General features: G+C 47.1%; 1 protein-coding gene across 2 annotated transcripts in view; it reads right to left on the reverse strand.

Annotated features, from left to right (window-relative positions):
• SH3BP5 (SH3 domain binding protein 5) overlaps nucleotides 1–14,580 on the reverse strand; it is a 76,489-nt gene that overhangs the window by 38,925 nt on the left and 22,984 nt on the right. For both annotated transcript variants that reach the window (XM_077865272.1, XM_077865271.1), the window contains exon 3: nucleotides 9,600–9,728. In XM_077865272.1, coding sequence (XP_077721398.1) covers nucleotides 9,600–9,728 — 129 coding nt within the window. The remainder of the gene's footprint in view (nucleotides 1–9,599; nucleotides 9,729–14,580) is intronic.

Below are 14,580 nucleotides of genomic sequence, written 5' to 3' on the forward strand. Positions count from 1 at the left end.
CCTCCATGATGACTCCCAGCTCCTCTCACCTCCAACCTGTCCTCACCTGTGACATTCCCACCACGGCCATTCCCATCACAGCTTTAACATTCAGGAGGGTGAACTCACCACCTCTCCCAAAGCTGGGTCCCCACTGCCCACTTCCTCATGGCATTCAGGCTACTCAGGTCAAAACCTTGGAGTTCCCTGTGACTCATTCTTGACCACTGGTCAAGCACTAAGTCTGTAAAAGCTTCTCTTCCTATTCTTTTGGCCTAAGCCACGATACCAGAAGGGTTTATGCAAAGGCCAAAGTCCCCTGGGCTCTAACACCAGTTTCAGCATCTATGGGAACAAATGGGAAAGATAAGTGACCCCCCACACACATAGCGCAGTACACATGGTGCCTAATATACAGTAGGATCTCAAAAGCTGGTGTCGCTATTAATGTAAGACTTAATATTTAGCATCAAGGTCTGATCACCATCTCAACATAACTCCCCACATAAAAGCCCACGGTGGCTGCTCTGCAGTTTAACCCAATCTGGAGGCCAGGCTGAGGCTGTCAGGTACTCCTTCAGCTGCCACCATTCCTTCCTCAACTGGTCCTTCAGTGCTCATGAGACTCCCTTTCCACAGCCCTCAGGCTGACACACTTACCCAGATTATGCCCACACTGACTTCTACCTCAGCTCTCGGCTCTTTCATCTTTTCTGCCCAGACTCTCCCTTGTACTTTGAGGCTCAGGTGCGTCTTTCTGCCTAGCCTTCCCCCACACTCCCACCCCCTAAAGTGACCTCACTCCACCGCCTTCTTCCACACAATGTCTACACCCGTGCCATGTGGTTCGGTTCTCTAACAAATGAGCCTCCCCATTGGGTGAGCACAAATGATTCTCATTATTCACGGATTCCATATTTGCAAATTTGCCTACTCTCTAAAACTCATTCAAACCCCTAAGTCAATATTTATAGCACTTCCAGGATCTGGATGCACACAGAGTAGCAAAACAGTTCAGTCACTCAACATGCACATTCCCAGCTGAAGCCTAACAAGGCAATATCCCGCCTTCTTGTTGCAGCTCTCCTATTATAAACGACTGTCCACCCCTGTCTACTTAGTGCATTTCTCACATTTTTGTGTTTTGTTTAATTCAGCTGTTTAAATTGGACCCCAAGCCTAGTGCTGAAGTGCTGGTTAGTATTCTAAGTGCAAGGCAGCTATGATGTGCCTTATGGAAAAAATACGAGTTTTACATAACCTTCATTCAAGCATGAGTCACGGTGCTGTTGGCCACGAGTTTAATGTTAATGAACCAACAATAGGGTACATGTAGAAAACGGAAGAGGAAATTTGCAGATCCCTACAAGAGGCTGCTCCAGTAAGTGCTAAAGTCAAGTCCATAGTGCATGAGAAAGCTGCAAAAAAGTGGCTAAATCTGTGGACTCCATTTGGTACTAACGCATGCGAGATCATGACCAACTAAAAAAGCATGGTGGGCAACACTGTGTGATGCTAAAAAGCCAAGTACATTTATTATCAGGTCACCCAGGGTCAGGAAAATGTTCGACCCTCCTTAGCTAGTGTTTTATGATCAGGAAGTACTGTATGTAGTTACTATAAGAACTAGGTATTAAAATAAGCTGTCTTTGTATTTTTTAAAGATTTGAGAGAGAGAGAGCACACATGTAAGCACCCACAGTGGAGAGAGGGAGAGAGAATCTCAAGCAGGCTCCACACTGAGTACAGAGCTTGACATGGGGTTTGATCTCAAAATCCTGACATCACGACCCTGACAACCTGATCTGAAATCAAGAATATGTCACTTAACCAACTGAGTCACCCAGGCGCCCCTAAAAACAGTGTCTTTAAAGACAAATATACATGAAAGAAAGTTATGTATGGATCAGTTGATGAAAATGTGACCAGAGGCTCTCAGAATCCTGACCCTCCCTCTATTTCCCCTAGGAGCAATGCCTCAATAGAATATCTAACAACCTGTGAAAGCAAGGGAGACAAAGGCAAAAATGAACTATGGGGACTTCGTCAAGATGAAAAGCTTCTGCACAGCAAAGGAAACAGTCAACAAAACCAAAAGACAACTGAAAGAATGGGAGAAGATACATGCAAATTATATATCAGATAAAGGGCTAGTATCCAAAATCTATAAAGAACTTATCATACTCAATACCAAAATAATCCACTCAAGAAACGGGCGGAAGACATTCCTCCAAAGACAACACACAAATGGCCAACGGATACATAAAAAAAGTTCCACATTACTCGGCATCAGGGAAATACAAATCAAAACCACATTGAGATACCACCTCACACCAGTCAGAATGACTAAATGAACAAGTCAGGAAATGACAGATGTTGGTGAGGATGTGGAGAAAGGGGAACCATCGTACACTGTTGGTTGGTGGGAATGTAAGCTGGTGCAGCCACTCTGGAAAATAGTATGGGGTTTCCTCAAAAAGTTTAAAATAAACCTGCCCTATGACTCAGCAATTGCACTGCTAGGTATTTACCCCAAAGATACAAAGGTAGTGATCCAGAGGGGCATCTGCACCCTGAAGTTTATAGCAGCAATGTCCACAATAGCCAAACTATGGAAAGAGCCCAGATGTCCATCAAAGATGAATGGATAAAGAAGATGTGGTATATATATCCACGGAATATCACTCAGCCATCAAAAAAATGAAATCTTTCCACTTGCAACAACATGGATGAACTACAGGGTATTATGCTAAGCCAAATAAGTCAATTAGAGAAAGACAATTGTCATATGATCTCACCCATACATGGAATTTAAAAAACAAAACAGAGGATCATAGGGGAAGAAAAGAAAAAACAAGATGAAATCAGAGAGGGAGGCAAACCGTAAGAGACTCTTAATCATAGGAAACAAACTGAGGGGAGGGGAGAAGAGTGGGGGAATGGGGTGACTGGGTGATGGACATTAAAGGGCACATGAAAAAAAAATAAAAAATAAAAAATAAAGGGCACATGATATAATGAGCACTGGGTGTTATATGCACCTGATGAATCACTGACCTCTACCTCTGAAACCAGTAATACACTATATGTTAATCAACTCAATTTAAATAACATTTTTTTAAAAAGATACCTCTCTAATTCAATATTGATAGTGGAACATTACTACCGTGAATGATGACAATGGACTGTAATCAGCCGTGCCTTACAATCACCTTGCTTGTATGTGTTGATGGGGTTCCTGGAGGATATAGACCAAATTTTCTGCTCCACAATGGCCAGCACAGACCAAGGGAAGATACTCAGAAAATACTTTGAGAAACTCTTTTATTCCTCCAATCCACTAGCCCACTGTAATCCACAGTCTCCACACTTCAAATCTGATCAGTAACAAAGATTCTACTTTTGCCCAGAACTTCCCACCCCACACACACTTTTGTGAGACTAAGAGCAGAATACCAGCTCCACAGTCAGGCTTTTTGTTCTGTTCTTGACAAGAGGCTAAAATAGGGCCTGACAACTGGCAGGAATCCAGTAAATATCCATTAAATTTTTTAAAATAATAATTTAGAAGAAAAAAGAATACCTGAACAAGTAGAGAGAGTAATAACCCATCCTTGACATATCCTTGAGTCCATGTCCCAACTTTGTGGAAGCTGGCCCTCTCTTTCTCCACTTACAGAGGGTCTTCTGCAAACAAAACCAACAGTCTAGAATTTTCTAACAAAGACTACAATGTTCTGTTCCTCTATGATTAACATAAGAATTCAAGGGACTATCTGATGCACTTGACCTATTTCATCTCATGGGAAACATGACTCTCCCTGTCTTTGAGGCCTTCACTATATTGTCTGTTAGGGCTTAGAGCACTTGTGATTAGTGAAGAAGTCAGATACCACCCCCCCTCATCATTTTTGATCCTCTGGCATGTTTTACCCCCACAAACAACTCAGTAGTTACTTGGCTGCCTGGGGTCATCCTCCTATTCTCAAATGCTTGACATTTTATGTATCTCCTCCCAGCCAGCACAGGACTGTTTCTTCCATCCAGTGATTTCTGGCGTGGTGGTCTTTTGTTTCTAAGGCAACAGATTCACCATAGAGACACAATATTTGATAGCAAATACATCTGGAATAATAACTTAGATTCTTTTTCTTTGATCCAAATGTTTTACATGTTCTAATTTATTAATCACCACGGTAAGTTGCAAAAATGGCTACAATACTTTGAGTGCTTTGCAGTAGAGTTTCTTTTTTCCCCACCTCTCGAATTTGGGCTGACTCTACCCAATAGGACATTAACAAATGTGATGTAGGCAGAGGCTTGAAAAGGGCTTGCCCTTTTTCTTCCTGGAATCCCAACACTAGCCTTTTCAACCTGGAAGCCCTCACTAGCCTTTGGATAAGACTCATGTGGTCCAGTCACCCGGGAAGCCTTAGCTGACCACCAGCCAAGTGCCTGACAGATAAAGCCATCTGAGACCAGCCAGTCCCCAGGCAACCCACCAACTGATTACACATGTATAATCGGCAGCCAAGCCTGAGATCAGAAAAACCATCCAGCAAAATTATGAGCCAAGTAAGTGTTTTAGGCCACTAAGTTTGGAGTGGTTTGTGTCACAGCAAAAGCTAACATACATGACTCCATTTTACAGATGAAGAAACTGAGGCACAGAGATTAAGTAACCTACTAAAGTCCCACAGCTATTAAATGGTAAGTTGGTATTCAAACCCAAGAGGCCAGGCTTTGCCAGTGGTCCGACAGCCAAGTGACTCCACAAGCTTCAAATATCTTCCCACCTGCCGACTTCCCCAAAGGAGCTTATGTGTAGGGCATGGACTTACATGGCCCCATAAACACAGGCAACTTTCAGCACCAAATAACCTTCTTTATTTTGCATTTATGTTGCTCTTCAGGTGTGCAAAGTCTTCTGACACATGCCAGCCATGAAAAAAACAGTAAGAGTTGCCCAAATTTTCACTGATGGATGAATGGAACAAAATGTGGTGTATCCATACAAAAGAATATTACTCAGCCTCAAAAACGGATGAAATTTTAAACACATGCTACAACATGGACAAACCCTGAAGATGTTAGACGAAGTGAAATAAGCCAGTCACAGAAGGGCAAATACTGCATGATTATATGGGGTATTTATTCATAGAGACAGAAAGTAGAACCATGGTTGCCAAGGGCAAGGGGGAAGGAGGAATGGGGCACTGGCGTCTAATGAGTCAAGAGCTACAGTTTGGGAAAATGAGAAAGTTCTGGAGATGGATGGCGGTAGGGGTAGTCCCACAATACGAATGTACTTAATGCTGCTCAACTACACATTTCCAAATGGCTCAAATGGCAAAACGTTCATTCTATATAGTTTACCACACTTCTTTAAAAAAAATAATAAGTATGGGTGGGTGCTTGGCAGTCTCAGTCAGTTAAGCGTCTGCCTTCGGTTCAGGTTTTGATCTCAGGGTCCTGGGATAGAGCCCCACATCAGGCTCCATGCTCAGTGGGAGTGTCTACTTCTCCTGTGATCTCACTCTCTGTCCACTCATGCTCTTGCTCTCAAATAAATAAATGAATATATATTTTTAAAGAGTTTATTTATTCATGAGAGACACAGAGAGAGGCAAAGACATAGGCAGAGGGAGAAGCAGGCTTCCCTGTGGGGAGCCCAATGAGGGACCCAATCTCGGGGCTCAAGGATCATGCCCTGAGCCGAACGAAGGCAGATGCTCAACCACTGAGCCACCGAGGCAACCCATAAATGAATCTTTAAAAATAATAAGTGTACGGAATGGCAGTGCTAAAAATGACAGGCCTAGGACCACTGCTAGACAAGTTAGAGCCCCGGGAGCAAAGCAAGCAAGAAATACTCAGCCACTCGGGCTCAGAGTCACATGGCTCCACTCTGTCAGAATGTCCTGGACCCACCACACAACTGAGGGCTGACAGCTATGTCAAGGCTGCCTTACAAACAAGCTCCAGCTCAAAGACAAAACCCCTCAAAGCCATCAAAGCTAGTTCCCTGCCCCAACTCCAGCTAGTCATGGGGGGGGAGGGGGGGCGGGCTATGTTCTATTTCCTCTTGGCAAAATCTGGGGTGGGTTCTCACGATCACAAGACTGGATCGGACTCATTCTGATGTGACATCAAGAACAATAAAGTTAATGCAAATTTTGGATGAGCCAATAGAATTTCTACTGGCCCAACAATTTCAAACCTTTGTAAATTAAACTCTTTCTGGAAAACCAAGGTCTCTTCCTCATTGGGACTCTGGATGAATGGACATGGGCATTTGGACAGTATAAAACCACCACTACAGGATGATCTCTTATACAGAAAAAGGAAAAAAAAAAAAAAAGCTATACCTCAAATATTAACAGAAGATATGGGGACTTATTGTCTTTATTTTCAATTTTTTTTTTTACAAGAAAGTTTTTTTAAGCAAGCTGAAACCTAAGCTCGTGCAGGGATCCTGCTATCAAACATACGTTACCTCACTTAAGACCTAAAGACAACCTTACAAGAGAGCCAAGGCTGCTCCCATAACCATCCCTGCCGCATAGAAGAGGATGCAGAGGTTCTACAAACACCACGCCTCAAGATACGCACTTGAGGCAGATGTTTTGAAGGCACCTCTCAGAGACCATCCCTGCTGTCCACAGCCCAAGGGGTCCATAAATATAGAAAGGAAGGGGCTGGGGATAAGAGAGGAAGAAAACAGGAAGCCCCGCTTGGCAGCCGCCCGAGGAGCACCCCACCCCCTTCACCATCAGGAAGGTCAGAGGATGCTGGTGCACAACAGCCTCAGCCACCTGGCCCGAGTCCAGACAGCCCACCATGTGCGCAGATGAAATGTGACATCCGTGACCAGCCTCAGCCTTTGAGTGTCCTTCCAGTTCCTCGGCGATGGACCAACAAGGTCCCTTGGGGCTGAGGGGCAGGGGTCACTCTGGGCCTTCCCTCCCCCCCTTCTTCTTCCTGCCCCACCTGCAAGAAGCCAGGGGTTCCCTTAACAATCATCTCGGCCTCTGCTAGCTGACTGTGAGTCAGTCACCCCAAGGGTCTGGGGATAATCTCACGGGACCTGATGACTCAGTGGCTCACCCACAGAATTCCGTAATTGTCATAATCATTGTCCTCACCAGCCAAGAGAAGGAATGAGAGGAAGCAATGCCATGATTCACAGGTGCCCAGCAGCAGGACCCTGCCAACCCAGCTCCCTCCTACCTCTTTTTCCATCACAGAGGATTTGGGTACGGAAAAGACAGTGGTGGAAGATCTATCCCAGATGTATCACAGACAACTGGGGACCTACCCAGCATATGAGATTTAAATGAACCAAACCCAGACAAAGCTGGATTTGCCAGCCGTGTTCCTACCCCTCTGCTTATGTGGCCATGTAGCCAGTAACCTGAGAGTCAAGGGGCAATGGAGGAAACACTCAGAATGCTAAGGGCCTGCTGGTGGCCAGTCAACTCATTGTTCACTCATTTGTTCAGGTACTCCTCCTGGAGCTTCACTACTATAAACAAGTAAACAATCATGATTAGCTGAAGAGAGTGCTACGGAGAAATAGCAAGCCAAGGAATGAGGGATGGGGGTGCTGGAGATGGCAAGGCAGTTATTTAAATGGGGGGTACCTGGGTGGCTCAGTGGTTGAGCATCTGCCTTTGGCTCAAGTTGTGTTCCTAGGGTGCTGGGATTGAGTCCTGCATCAGGCTCCCTGCATGGAGCCTGCTTCTCCCTCTGCCTAGGTCTCTGCCTCTCATGAATAAATTTTTTAAATCTATACAAAAAATAATAAAATAAAATAAATGGTAGCCCAGGAAGGCCTTGTTGATAAAGTGACATTAGAACAGAAATCTGAATTTCACAAATTCTAGGGTTAAGACAATAGCAAACAGAGGGACCAGGAAGTTCAGACTCTGAGGTAGGAGCACATTTGACAGGAGCACAGCAAAGGTGGACACCTCCTACCAGCTGGGACTGGGAACCTGACGGGCCAACCTCCACTGGCTCCTGGACACAAAGGTCCCTTTAGCCAACTCTGTGCAGCCAAGCTCAGGGACCAGGTGGGGAAGCCGTCTACCACAACTCCAATGGGCTATTTAACAAGCTACTCTTCATCATCCCATGGCATGGGCACATGGATGATTTTAACAAATATCTGTGGGCTCAAGAGAGTCAGAGGGCAATAAATTTAAGTGTTGAAGACTTTCAGAAAAAGAAATTTCATGACCTTCTCAGTATTCATCAATGTTTACATTACATTATCAGAAATCTCTCCTCAAACCTAACCCAAACCCTTCATACTGTAATTTTAGGTCAAGAATGCTGCTATTCTGGGCTACATGGGGCCAGGGGTGGCAACAAAACATCCCCAACTTGGGGTACACCTGAAAGATGGGTGGGACATGGGCACTTTGGGGAGGCAGTGCCTCAGGGTTCTGGAGCTTCTGGGGACTGGCCAGCACCTTTTGAGAAGGCTTCCTCTCCCTGGAAAGCTAGAGGCCTGGGTGGGGCCGCAAGAAAGGTAGAAAGAGGGGGTGGCTGCTCAGAGCTTGTTGCAGACCAACAGGTAATTGGCACTTAGATGTTGTACAACCCAGGTTAGCTGGCCAGGGGAGGAGGCAGGGACGAGGCAGCCATTCTATCTAGGAATAAGGCAATGGATCTGGCAGGTTCCAAACAGAAAGCTCAGCTCAGGGTTCAGAGTGTGAAACCCAAAAACAAAGCTGAGATCTCGGCAGAACCACCAAAGCATCAAGGGGATCCCCTGATGAGAAATTTGAGGGTTGCTTGGAGGCAGGGCAAAGGGGAACAACGTCCAACTCCTGGTCCTTGACCCTAATGGGTCTGATCTAAACATGTTCCTCGATTTCTGGGGCTTCATCTCTCAAGGGTTCACCCTCCCGTGATCTCCCCTACCACGCCCAACAACCTGCATGCGCACACAGTAGGTGCTCAAATACCTGTCACTCACACTTTCTTACCAGTAGAGACCACATTTTCCATCACATAAACACCCACCAGGGATACAGCCTACACCCCAGACCTAATCGCTTAGGCCTGCTTTGGGTGGCGATTCATACTGAAGCGACACAAGACTGGGAAGCCAGAGTGGGTGGAGGTATATGACAGCCCCTGCCCCAGGCCGGGTGAGTGTTGGAGGCTCTTTGCCTCCCCTATTCATGGGGCCTGGCCAACAGAGGCTGGGAGGGGACACAGGCAGCACACCACAGCACATCCGTGGTGACAAAGGAAGACACACTGTGAAACCAGAACTAGGTCCCTGCCGCACCAGATGGCCCAGCTGCCCGGGGCGTGGATCTGGGCACCAACTCGGCAACCAGGTGGCACCCACTCACAGGGTCATCCAAATGCCAGCACCCACACTCTATTAATAGCATCAAGAGCTGGAATGGAGCAGCTTGTGGGGGGAGGGAAAAAATAAGAAGCGGTCTTCACATGCAGCTGTTCACAAAGTTGTGGTCGTTCTGCATCCCAGGGGACTCACGCTTCTACCCTTCAGCAGAGGACACGGACATCAGTAGGTGTACCCCAAACACCTTGGGGCAGCAGGCAGTCAGGGGAGACGGTGCGCAGAGGTACCTTACCTGCCTCGCCACCCTCCGCGCCTCCCAGTAGGGCTTCGAGTCCTCCACGGCTTTGCCAATTTTCTTCACCAATTCGTCCAGTTTGACAGTTGCTTCAACCAGAACAGAGCGGAACTTCTGACGAGCATCCTGCAGCCAGGAGAAAACAAAGAAACAGTTCGGGCTTACAAAGGAATCCGTGAAAATCCCCCTTCCCTAACCAAAAATCCCCTTTCCCTAACCAAAAGCACCAAAGAGGGCCTTCACCCAACCTACGGGCCTCAAAACTAATACTTTTACAAGACAGTGTCTGGAGCAGATTGTCTAAGACAATCTGTGATACTGGAAATGTTCTATCACTTGCATTGTCCAGCACAGTAACCACTAGCCACACTTGGCTATTGAGCATTTGAAATAGGCTAAGGAGACTGAAGGAATGTGTTTCTAATTTATTTAATTTTAATTAAATATATTTGGATTTTAAAAATAAGTGTGGCTTGTGACTACTTCATGAAGGTGGACAACTCAAGTTTTTAGGTTTTTTTTTTTTTTTAAGATTTATTTGTTTATGGGGGGATCCCTGGGTGGCTCAGCAGTTGAGGGCCTGCCTTCGGCCCAGGGCATGATCCTGGAGACCCAGGATCAAGTCCCACATCAGGCTCCCTGCATGGAGCCTGCTTCTTCCTCTGCCTGTGTCTCTGCCCCTCTCTCTGTCTCTCATGAATAAGTAAAATCTTTTTTTAAAAATTATTTATTTATGTATTTGACAGAGAGAGAGAGAACAAGAGTACTCGAGAGAGCACAAGTGGGGGAGTGGTAGAAGGAGAGGGAAAAGCAGAGTCCCCGCTGAGCAAGGAGCCCACTGCAGGGCTCAATCCCAGGTCCCTGGGATCATGATCTGAGCTGAAGGTAGATGCTTAATCTGAACCACCCATGTGCCCCTCAGGTTTGATTTTAAATCTCTGTCCAGGTCTTCAGGGGAAGATGTCCAGTCCAGCCAGCCCTGGCAGCTTCAGTTCATAATATGGCTCTATTCTCCACACCTCTGTGGAGTCCTCAACTACATGATGTAACCCACATTAAACACTGAGTGGAAACTTCCCACGTGCCAGACCCTGTGCTGGGCCTCGGGCTTGGTGCCTGCCTCCAAGAAACTTCCAGTCCGGTGGGTAAGACAGGCATCATAGCCCATTCCAGAAAAGTCTATGCCAAGATGAGAATGGTACAGGTGCCATGGAACCCAGCAGCAGAGAACCTCACCAGTCCAAGTAAGGTGGGAGGGGGTAGTGAGAGGGAGACTCATGGAAAACACACAGAGGGATAACATCTACACAGAAGCCAGGAACACGAATGTCACGTCACTTAGGAGGAGAGAGAGAGGGATCCCTGGCTGGCTCAGGGTTTGGGCATCTGCCTTCCACTCAGGTCGTGATCCTGGAGTCCCAGGATCGAGTCCCACATCGGGCTCCCTCTATGGAGCCTGCTTCTCCCCCTGCCTGTGTCTCTGCCTCTCTGTCTCTCATGAATAAACAAACAAAATCTTTAAAAATAAAAATAAAAAAGGAGAGAAAGGAGATAGGAGACCCAAGCAGGCAGAGGAGCCATATTCAGCAGAGGCAGGGGCAGAGGGAGAGGCATGCGATTTCCAAAAAAACATAAGCAAAGCTAGAAGTCTGGAATGTGGAAAATGGCAAGAGATAAGGGTGGCCACCCAAGCTGGAGACGGCTCAAGCAACCTGGGCCCTGATAAGAGTTTAGAGAGAAGGAACAGGTGGGCTGTTCTAGGCTTCGCCACTCTGTGAAAGTCAAACCCAGATCCATGGACTTCACGAGGAGGAAATAAAATTTAAAAGAAGCCATTTAGTCCAATGTCTAGGAAGACCTATTGGAGGGTTGGGATAGTACTTCACTTCATAGACCCCACACTCATCTGTCTACTCCTTTTCCCTTCAGCATGTGCCTGACATGGCCACCCAGGGGGAAGGGAAGCGGGGCAGCATTTGAGAGGGGAAATGGATCCTCAAAGAAGGAACAGCATGTGAACATCAACCGTGGGGCTGCCCCAAGAGACCCAGCAGCCACCCTGCTGGTAAAACACGTGTGCGCTCCACTGGCTGCAGAGGGCCTGCCTCACACGTAACTATCGGAAATCTCTAAACGTCAAAGCGCAGGGGCCTCCTGGCCCAATGGGATGGTGCACAGGGATGGAGGAGGCTCTGTTCACTGCTAGTTCCTTTCCCTCTATCGTATGGCACTAGGGCTTCCCACATGGGTTTGAAAATGACACCAGCACCCCAGCATATGAAGATACTGCCTTTGCCTCATATGGGAGTTTCTCAGCTCTTGTGCCCCATCCTACTTCTGACACTGGCCTTGGTCCTTTCCCCAGTCCTATATCATCTTCTCCTCTGCCTTCTCTTCTATCTGGCCAGGCCCACAGTCACCTGCTACAGCTTCTAATGTCAACAACAGAGAAAGTGTCCTCCAGAGAAAGTGGCATGGGTGCACAGGGTGGCCCAGGGACTAGCAAAGCCCCACTGAGCTTCTAGTAGACTTAATTTCCAATATGTAGGACGATAGGATGTTGTCTGAAGCCCGGGATTTTTTTTTTTTTTTTTTAAATCAGAGAGATGGATTCAATCCCTTCCAAACCACTGTGAGGCCCCTAATCAGCTAACTTCTTTATTAATCATTTTTATCACCAATTAAATGGTTTACTTTCCATCTCACAGGGAGGGCAGTTAGAAGGAATAAAGGAGAATACAAATGTAAAATGACTAATAGTTCCTGGACACACAGCAGATGCTCGGTAAATGCACACAGTCCCCCACCACAGCCACCTGGCATAGAGACCCATGAGGGGATCCATGGGTGGCTCAGTGGTTTAGCACCACCTTCAGCCCAGGGTATGATCCTGGAGACCCGGGATCGAGTCCCCACGTCGGGCTCCCTACATGGAGCTTGCTTCTCCCTCTGCCTGTGTCTCTGCCTCTCTCTCTCTCTGTCTCTTATGAATAAATAAATAAAAATCTTAAAAAAAAAAAAAAAAAAAAAGGGAGAGAGACCCATGAGCCTATTTCAAAAACACCAAGGAGGGCTCTCTGAGGCCGGGATGGCCGACGTGATACAAGGAGCAACCTGTTAAGCTGTGTGGGCAGATGCTTTGCAAATGCACTCACACATGACTTAATCCTCAAAGTCCCCAGGGGGGTGAGTGAAGGGGAGACAGCGCTAGTGCTACCCATGTCCAATGGAGTGAGAAGACTGAGGGCCCAATCAGACAGCATGTGACCCCAGGCAGATCGCGTTGTCACTCTGGCCCCTTTTGTAAAGTGAAAATTGGGCCCCAAAACAGTGGCCTATGGGCCAATAGGCACTAATGCCTTGGGTATGTACGCTGTGTACTAAATGTCAGGAAAACCCAGATTAAAAAAAAAAAAAAAAGTAGAATCTCAACTTTCCCATAAAGTAAAGAAATCTGATAACCTGGCAACACTGGGCCCCCATTCCGACCTGGGACCCACCTAGAGGTCGAACAGGAGATGCCCCCTTAGAAAAAGACTGCCCTTTCCAGTCCCTGACACCCCCTTGCCTGAATTGCACCCGGCCTGCATCACTCACTTAGGTGCCCAGCCCAGCCCCTGGAGGCTTCTGATCTGCCAAGAGCTACATTCCAGGCACTAGTGACCAGAACCCCCCAAGTCTGCCTTTGTGAGGGAGAGGGACATGGAGCACAGATGGCAGTTTACTATGCGGCAGATGCTATTATAAATGCTTCTGTTCTATCAATCCATGCAATCGCTAGCAACTTTATCAGGTAGGTGCTATTGCTGCCATCTGTAGTTAACCAAGAGGGAAACTGAGGCCCGGGGGTAGCTTGCCTGAGGCTACAGAGCTGGGAAATGGCAGAGCCAAGATCTAAACTCAAGCAGTAAAGAGAGAAGTATCATGTTGTGTGATAAATACTAACACCTCAGTATATGCACCATGCGAGACACACAACTGGGAAGGCCACCCAAAGTGTCACACAAGCCAGGCTGGCAAGAAAGGGGATTTCCCCAGACAGAGAAGTGGAGGGGGGGGGGGGGTATGCATTAGCAGCAGAGGGAGGAAGGTGAGCAAAGAATGGCAGGCCAGAGGGCGGGTGGGGTTGGAACAAGAAGGAACACGGGTGCTGAGGGAAGGCATTTGAACTTTATCCCAGGCACAGTGGGGACACAGGGTAGATTGATTTAAACATGTTTCAATTTACCTCCCATGCCTTCCTGTCAGAAATGACATAAGACTTAAAGAAAAGGGGGGGGGGGGCACACCTGGGTGGCTCTGTGGTTGAACGTCTGCGCTTCGGCCTAGGCGTGATCCAAGGATCAAGTCCCACATCCGGCTCCCCACAGGGAGCCTGCTTCTCCCTCTGCCTGTGTTCCTGCCTCTCTCTCTGTCTCTCGTGAATAAAAGAATAAAATCTTAGAAAAAAAAAAAAAATGACCTAAGAATGCGTTCTGCCACACAGAGGGAAGTGACGGCAGCGTCCTGGAAGGCTCCACTGTGAAGCACTTCCATAGCTGCCCCAACGTGAACACTGAATACTGACTACACTAGAGTTCTGTGGGGAGGAAAGGAAGTGGGAAGGGGGGGGGGGGGGAAACAGAGGGAGGAAAGAGATTAAAATCTCATCTTCCAAGTGGGAGGCTGGCAGATGGGAACTAAAACTGACAAAACAAGCAGCCACACAAAGCCCCCTATTTAAAGTCATAGAAGTTAATGCTCAATCAGCTAAAATAGGGTAAACTACTAGACCTATTTAGATGGCCTCTAAGGGGGGGGGCGGGGGGGGGGGATGAGAGTTGGGTAGAAAGATGGGACACTAACACCAGGGGCGGGTCGGGGACAAGGGGTCTGTTTTATTTTTGTTAGTTCCCCTTTTTAAAAATTGTGGTAAAACACCACGGTGAATTTGTAAGCAGAGGCATGACCGGAGCAGACCTGGGTCTTAGCAAAGAGC

This window comes from Canis aureus, chromosome 22 (genome assembly GCF_053574225.1).
Source record: "Canis aureus isolate CA01 chromosome 22, VMU_Caureus_v.1.0, whole genome shotgun sequence".
Lineage (NCBI taxonomy): Eukaryota > Metazoa > Chordata > Mammalia > Carnivora > Canidae > Canis > Canis aureus.